The 8,898-nt window shown below is 40.9% G+C and overlaps 1 protein-coding gene across 1 annotated transcript in view; it reads left to right on the plus strand.

The window, feature by feature from the left end:
- Window positions 1-8,898, plus strand: part of Dnah3 (dynein axonemal heavy chain 3) — a 162,490-nt gene that overhangs the window by 87,617 nt on the left and 65,975 nt on the right. Inside the window, exon 40 of the mRNA XM_026781152.1 lies at window positions 3,548-3,793. Within this exon, the coding sequence (XP_026636953.1) occupies window positions 3,548-3,793 (246 nt within the window). The remainder of the gene's footprint in view (window positions 1-3,547; window positions 3,794-8,898) is intronic.

Here is an 8,898-nt window from a genome sequence, read left to right on the forward strand (position 1 = left end):
TTAATTTTAGCACTCAAAAGGCAGAGGTAGCAGATCTTTGTCTTTGTTTGAGGTCATTCAGGTTTACTTAGTGAGTTCTAGGATAGCCAGGACTATGTAGAGAGACCCTGTCTCAAAAAACAAAAAACAAAAAACAAAAAAAACAAAAACTGAAGTGGATCATTACCTAATATAAACAAAAATCAACTCAAAATGGATGAAAGACCTAAACAGAAAATAAACCTATTATGAATTTTTAAGAAAAAAACACAGACAAAAGCTCTTGACTTGGCAATGAATTCTTGGATATAGCATTAAAGACATAAATAGAAAGAATAAACACACTGTATGTCATTAAAACTTAAAATCTGTCTGCATCAAAATGTATTACCAACAGTAAGAGATCAAGCCACACAGAATAAAATTTGTTTTCAAATTATATGCCTAATAAAAAATTAATATCAGGTGCCAGGCATAGTAGCTCATGACTCTAATTCCAGCCCTTGGAGGCAGAGGCAGTCGGATTCTGCGAGTCCAAGCCCAGCGTGGTCTACATATGGAATTATGGTAAGACTCTAACTCAAAAATTAAAAAATCATAGAAGAATTAGTATCAAGGACAGGGGAGCTGCCCCAATCAGTAAACTATTTGCCATATAAACAAGAAGAGCTGAGTTCAGTCTTCAGAAGTGATGTGGAAAAGCAGGGCATAACGGCACAAGTTTGTAACCTTGTGCTGGAGGGACAGAGACACGGAATACAGGGGCACTGATGGGCCAGGCCAGCCCCATCCGCGAGCCCAGACCAATAAGAGACCTTGTTTCAAAAACACAATGTGGGTAGCACCTGAGGAAGGTCAGCCATGGTTGACCTCCATCATGTATGTGCATAAACACCAGAACATATAAGTGCAGTCACAGCCACAGGAACACACACATGCACATACCAAGAATTAACACAGAGGATATAGAAAGAAACACTACGGAAAAATCACTAACATTCATTCAGCACAAAAATACAAACAGTACAAACATAAAGGACTGGAATGGACATTTCTCCAAGAAGTTCCACATGGTCAGGAATTACAGGAAAAGGTTTGTCATCTCTAACCACTGGGGACATGGAAATCAAAGCCACAGTGATGGAGATATCTTTTCATGCCTGGCAGGATGGCTGCAAATAAAAATAAATAAGCTACAAGCATCTGGGAGGATGAAGAAATCGGAACCCTTATGGACATATGGACTGTTGCTGGGACGCTTAAGTGATGTAGCTTGTCTGTTACAATATTTTGGTGGTTTCTTTGGGAAAAAAAAAACATAGACTCCATATATGATCAATATTCTAGCTTCTACATATATACTCACATTAACTGAAAAGCAGAGATTTGATCAGATATTTATATGCCCATCCTCATTCAAGCTCTCCAACAACAGATGAAGGGATAAAAAGGCAGTATAATCACACAATGAAACATAATTTGCTTTGATATAGTAAATATTGGGGTTTGTCTTAGTGTTTCTATTGTTGTGAAGAGACACCATGACCACAGCAACTCCTACAAAGTAAAACATTTAATGGGGGAGGGCTTACATTTTCAGAGATTTAGTCCACTATTATCACGGTGGGACATGGTGGGACATGGTGGGACATGGAGGCAGACATGGTGCTGGAGAAGGAGCAGAGAGTCCTACCATCTTGACTTGCAGGAAACAGGAAGTGGCCTGACACTGGGCATAGCTTGAGCAAAGGAGACTGCAAAGCCGGCCCCCACAGTGACACACTTCTTCTAATAAGGCCACTCGTCCTAATGCTGCCACTCCCTAGGAGCTTACAGGGACCAATCACATTCAAACTATCATAGGGTGGGAGAGAAGGGTCAGCAGTTAAGAGTACTTGTTGCTCTTGCAGAGGACCCGAGTTCAGTTTCAGCATCCACATAGCAGCTCACAACCATCTACAACTTCAGTTACAGGGAATCTAACACCCTCTTCTGACCTCCGAGGGCACCAGACATGTGTACTGTACACATAGGCACATCTAGGGAAAACATCCACGTAACAGGCTTTCTTGGACTGTCAGCCCCCAAACCATGACACAGAGACATGTTATTAGTTATGAATGCTTGACCTTAGTTTAGTCTTGTCCCACTGGCTCCTATAATTTATTTTATTTTTTTAAATATTTATTTATTATGTATACAATATTCTGTCTGTGTGTATGCCAGCAGACCAGAAGAGGGCACTAGACCCCATTACAGATGGTTGTGAGCCACCATGCTGGGAATTGAACTCAGGACCTTTGGAAGAGCAGGCAATGCTCTTAACCTCTGAGCCATCTCTCCAGCCCCCCTATAATTTATTTTAATCTGTTTCTCTTCATCTATGTTTTGCCTCAGGACTTTTCCTTTCTTTCATTTTATATTCCAGCTTTCCTGTTTCTTCCATGTCTGGCTGCCTGATGGCTGCCTGGTTGGCTGGCTCCTTCTCTTTCTCCCTTATTCTCTCTTCTGAAGCCCAGATTCCTCCTCCTACTTTTCCTCTCTGCCCACCAGCCCCACTTATCCCTCTACTGCCTAGCTATTGGCCTTTTCAGGTTTTTATTAGACCAATCAGGTGCCTTGGGCAGGCAAGGTGAAACAAATCTAACACATCTTTAAACAGTTAAACAATTATTCTGCAACACAAATGTAACACATCCTTACTTAAACAAATTGTCTATTCTACACATAAAATAAAATAAATAAAATTATAATTTAACAAAAATAAATTAAGGAATCATTGACAAGTACAAAATTGGTGAGTCCTGAAGATACTATGCTAAATGAAATAAACCAGTCACAAAATAACTGACTTCTATAATGTGTTTATGGTAGTCGCACATGGATGCCAGTCATGTAAGGAGTGAGGAAGAGGAGGACAAGTTTTTGTGAGTAGTACCAAGCTCCAGTTCTGGATAAAGGAGAACTGGATATGAATACTGTTAATGCTGCCATGTGAATGCACTGAAAACTACTGAAATGTGCACTTTAATGGTTAATATGGCAAACTTTTATGTTTAACAAGAAAAAATATAGGTACCAGGGATGTAGCTCAGTCTATGAAGTTCTTGCTATGCATGTATGAGGACCTGAATTCAGATCCCCAGCACCCAGGTAAAAAGCTAAGCATGGTAGCTAAGGCCTACAATTCCAGTACTTGGAGGTAGAGAAAGAGCATCCCTGGAGCCCACTGGCCAGCTGGTCTACCCAAATTGGCAAGCTTCAGGTTCAATGAGAGACCCTGTCTCTAAAAAGGAAGTAGAGAGCAATTGAGGCAGACACTGAGCATCACCTCTGACCTCCACCTGTACCCTCAGACATTTGAGCACACATGAACACAGACATACACACCTAAATGAGTATGTAGACACTATGTGTGTGAATGCATGTATGTGGCAAAGGATCCGGGGTGGGATGGATGCTCGGCCATCAGTCACCTTCCAGGCCCCTCAGAGGCAGAACCAACCAGGTCATTCCTTACACACCGAGCATTCTTCTTGACGTAAGCTTCCCTTTCTTTCACTTTCAGATGAGATCAGGAACGTAGAAGACGAGGAAAGCGAGTTCTTTGAAGGTCTGTCAAGTCAGCAGATCTTCCTCTGGCTGCAAGGACTGTTTCTCTTCTCTTTGGTGTGGACAGTGGCAGGTACCATCAATGCTGAGAGCAGAAAGAAATTTGATGTGTTTTTCCGCAACCTGATCATGGGCATAGATGATCGTTACCCAAGGCCCAAAAGTGTGAAACTCACCAAAAACAACATCTTTCCAGAAAGAGGTATTTACATCCTGCTATATGAGTTTAAAGCATGTGACTCAAATGCAACTTCGTGTGTGGGCCATGTAAGCGTTTATCAAAAGCTAAGGAGTAGGGAGTGAGCTTCTTCACAGCTGACCCACATAAGACATGAGGGGTCCTAAAACACAGCCTTATGGGACATTTAATTACTTTCTAAAACCACAATGACAGTTTATTTTGGAAGGTGTTTGGGATGCGATTGTTTTATTTTTGTGAAAATTATCCATCATTTCACCACCCAGTAAAAGTAAGAAGTACCTCCATGTTGGTTTTTCTGTTTTCTAGCCCCGGTCCACACATTCACATGCTTCTTGTTTAGCAACCTCGTCATTAGTACTTCTTTTAACTTTGTGTTATGATGTAATATATTGAAGGATTTACAATTTTTGCTTTATTGTCTTCAAAATAGCTACAAATATTCTTTGACATAAATATTTACTAAAAGAGTGGTAATTACTTAATAGTGACTTGATTTGGGGTTAATGAGATGGCTCAGCAGATAAAGTCCTATGTTTTTTATTTTAAATTCTACATGTTCACTTCTGATAGACAGGAAAGCAGTTGTCTTTGTACCTGAAGCCTTGACATATTACCAATGAGCTCCAGAAGGATTTCCATGTCATCCTTCTACCATGTCATATGACTTCATTTCTTCCTGCCTGATGTTTTGTCTCTTTATCTCATTCCATTATCTAGAATTTCTAGAATGACTTTGAATAGAAGTGATGAAGGAGAATCTTAGAATCCTAAAAGGAAAAGCTCCCCAACCTAGGAAGAAGATATCTAGTCTTTGTCTTAAGTACTGTAACATGAGGGCCTGCAGTTTCTGTCCCGCTCCGTTCCCCACAGATGTTTAGCCCCAAAGAAAATCATACAGAGATCTCTGTAAGTTATAAAGCTGATTGGACCATTAGCTCAGGCTATTTATTAGCTCTTGTAACTTATATTAACCCATTATTCTGATCTATTTTTGTCATATAGCTCTGTACTTTTTTCAGCTGGCAGGTCACATCCTGCTTCCTTGGTGGTCTGCACAGGACTGGGCAAGAAAGTACCACAGCATCTGTGCTTGGTTGGGGTGTGTTCCAGCTATTCCTAATTTGCTGAGATGTTTTAACATGAGTGGGTGCCTATTACTTTTCTGCTGCCATAATGAAACACCACGACCAAAAGCAACTTTTGGTTTACATATCCTGAATCACAGTTGTCTTGGTTAGGGTTTACTATGACTGTGAAGAGACACCATGACCATGGCAACTCTTATAAAGAAAACATTTAATTGAGGGAGGCTCGCTTACAGTTTCAGAGGTTCAGTCCATTGTGATCTAGAAGGGGAGCTGCTTACTAGGACTGGAACATGGCTCCCTTGTTGAATTACATCTTCACCAGCTTTCTGTTTTCCTTTACTGCCTAAGCTTGGGTGTCCTTGAACTTGATCTTTAGACCTGGCTGGCCTCAAACTCAGATATCTGCCAGTCTCTGCCTTCTCAGTGCTAAGATTAAAGACATGCACCACCACACCTGGCTCTAAACTTTTCTTTAATTCCTTTCTACAAGTTGAAAATTTGTGGTGGGGGATCTTACCCTGAGGTCACCACTTGCTTTATTCCATTTCCTAATTTTTTTTTATCTTCTTGAATATGGGCTTTCTCTCCATTCCACTTCCTGGTACTTTTTGTAATTTACACTGCTCAGCTTGCTACTTTTCATTATAAACCTTCATTAGAGTTACCACTAATATCCACATGACAGAGTCTATAATAGGCTGTTTGAGATTTCTTCTGCCAATGAAATTAATCCAAAATTCTTCACTTGAGCTTCAAGCAGACTCTTCAGCCAAGGACAAAAGGCAACCATTCTCTTCACCAAAGTATCACAAGAACAATCTCTAGGCAACATACTAAAATTCTTCTCTGAGATTTCTTTATTGAACCCCCCAACAATTCAAATAGCTCTTAGCACCTCTGTCTTCCATGATCCTGCTATTATGGCCCATTAAGGAGTGCTCAAAGAATTCTACTGCTTTCATAACACAAGTACCAAAGCCTAAATTCCTCCAAACAAATACATGGTCCAGCCTATCAGAGCAGTACTCCATCCCCAGTACCAACTTCTGTCTTAGGGTTCTCTATTACTGTGAAGAAGCACCATGACCACAGCAACTCATATAAAGAAAGCATTTACTTGAGGGGGGCTCACTCACAGTTTCAGAGGTTCAGTTCATTTTGATCATGGCAGGGAGCATGGAAGCATGCAGGCAGATGTGGTGCTGGAGCTGAGAGTGCTACTTCATGCAGACAACAGGAAGTTGACTGGCTGGCACACTGAGGAAATCTTGAGAAAGTGACCTCAAAGCCTGCCCCCACAGAGACACACTTCCTCCAACAAGGCCACACCTCCTAATAGTACCACTCCCTTTGGGAGTCATTTTCTTTCAAACCACAACAGTCCATGGAGGGAATCCAAGGCAGGAGGCAACTCAAGTAGGGAAGGAACCTGGAGGCAGGAGTTAATGCAGGGGCCATGAAGGAGTGCTGCTTAATGGCTTGATTCTTACGGCTTGCTCAATCTGCTTTTTTATATAATCCAGGACCACCAGCCCAGGGGTGGCATCAACCACAGGGGGCTGGTTCTCTCCCATCAATCATTAATTAAGAAAAAGCCCTACAACTGGATCTTATGGAGGCATTTTCTCAGTTGAGGCTCCCTCTTCTGACGACTCTAGCTGGTGTCAAGTTGACATAAAACCAATCAGCACACTGATGCCTTATCAGCTTGACACATAAACACATCACCATTAAGCCATAACCTTTCATTTCTTGTTTATCCCCAAGATCACACGCTGTCAACATTATAAGACATTTTACATACTTAAAAAGTCCCACAGTCTTGCAAATTCAAATTCTTTAAAACTTTAGTCTCTTTAAAAATCCAAAGCCACTTTTAAAATCCAACGTCTCAGTAAAACTGCAAAATATCTTCAAAAGTTCAAAGTCTTTCAACTGTGAACCCCAGTAAAATAAAATAAAAAATTAAATGTTTTATTGCATAGGGAATAACCAGGGCACCAATCTAAATAAAAAAAAAAATTCCAACAGTGTAAATAACACAACTCCCAATGTCTGTGAATGTGAGTACACAATCTTTTGGACTCCTCCGAAGGCACTTTCCTGCCTCTACTCTCTAGTACACACAGCTTGGGCCTCTCTACTCCATGCCTGCTTCTATTCTTGGAGGCCTTCCCATAATACTGCCATCTCCAAAATACTGAGGTCTGTAACTACAACTAGGCTGCACTTTCACCCGTAGCCTCTTCTAGGCCCCTTCATGGTGCCAAACCTCAAATGCTCTCCAATGACCCCTTCATGTAAAAATGAATACCACCTGGAAGTCTCTTACACATTAACAAATTTGGCTGCCAGCTCAAGATAAAACCTAGGCAACCTCTAGAATACGGCTTCTACGCACTGACCCTGAACAAACACTTCCCAGAAGATTTCACCTCGGCAGTGCTGGTCTCTTCCTAGAAATCATTGCTAATTCCTCAGCTCCAGCTAACCAGAATCAATTGTCCCAACAGAGCAAATGTTTCACTTCATGCTGCTGGTCTCTTGTTACTCACAGCTGATTCCGCAGCCCAGCTAAGCATAGACCACAGATTCGTTATTAAAAATAACAATGGCCCTGAGACAGTTTCTAAACTTCCCCCTGAACTTCCCCAGGCTTCCATCATCTTCAACATCAACATTCTTATTGTCTAAGCTCCTACAGAACAGCCCACTGAGCTCTCAATACTCAATGGATTTTCTAGCCCACAGTTCCAAGGTCTTTCCACAATCCTCCCCAAAATACCATGCTTAGGTCTGTCACGGCACAACCCAACTCTCCTGGTACCAGTTTGTCTCAGGTACTTTTCTACTACTGTGATGAAGCATCATGACCAAAAGCCACTTAAAGAGTAAAGACTTTATTTCCCTCACAGTTCCATATAACAGTTCTTCATCCAAAGCAGGGCAGGAACTGGAGGCAGGAGCTGATGCACTGCCCATGGAGCAGTGCTGTTTACTAGCATGCTCCTTCTGGCTTGCTCAACCTCGCTTTCGAATAGAGCCCAGGACCACGAGCTCAGGGACAGCCCCACCCACAATGATCCTGGCCCTCTCACATCAACCACTAATTAAGAAAATGCTCCATGGGCTTGTCTACAGCCCAATATTATGGAGGCATTTTCTCAGTTGGGGTTGCTGGCTCTCAGAAGACTCTCGTTTGTGTTGGATTTATCAAATTCTATGAAAATCATATGGCACGTGATTTTTCTTTTTTGCATGTTAATAGCATGAATTACAGTCAATTTCCAAATGTTGAGCCAGCTGTACATGCTTAGAGTCAGCCCCACTTGGTCAATTCGCTAATTTTGTCGGGGCCTATGTATGTGGATGAGAAATAGTCATCCTTTGTAAGATCCTTGGCTTTAGCGTTTGGATGATGTTGACCTCACAGAAAGAAGTGTGTTTCCTAGAAGAGATGATGGACATTTGACATCATTTCTGAAGTCTTTGACAGAGATCACCAATAAACCCATGTTACCCTTCTATTGTGTTGTTTTTTGTTTGGTTGGTTTTGAAGGCATTAACTGTGGATTCAGATTTGGGTTTGTTGTTGTTGTTGTTGTTGTTAATGAATAAGGACATATACAAATTATCTATTTCTTTTTATGTTAATTTTGATAGATTATCTCTCAAGGAATTAAGCCTATCTTATTTAAAGTATCAAATTTATGGGATACCCTTATTCATGCATCCCTTCACTATCCTTTTAATCTCCAGGGAATTAGCAGCAATGTCCTCTCTTTTATTCCTGATATAAACAACCTATCTTTTTCCTTTGTTCTTGATAAAATTGGTCTAAGAGTGTATTAGTTTTATTAACCTTTTCAAAGATTAACTGTTTTTGATCTTGACCATTCTTACAGGTGTAAATTGGAATCTCAGAGTTGTTTTGATTTGCATTTCTCAGATGACTAAGGATGTTGAACATTTCCTTAAGGGTCTTTCAGCCATTTTAGATTCCTCTGTTGAGAGTTC

The sequence above is a fragment of the Microtus ochrogaster genome, chromosome 8 (genome assembly GCF_000317375.1).
Source record: "Microtus ochrogaster isolate Prairie Vole_2 chromosome 8, MicOch1.0, whole genome shotgun sequence".
Taxonomy (NCBI): Eukaryota; Metazoa; Chordata; class Mammalia; order Rodentia; family Cricetidae; genus Microtus; species Microtus ochrogaster.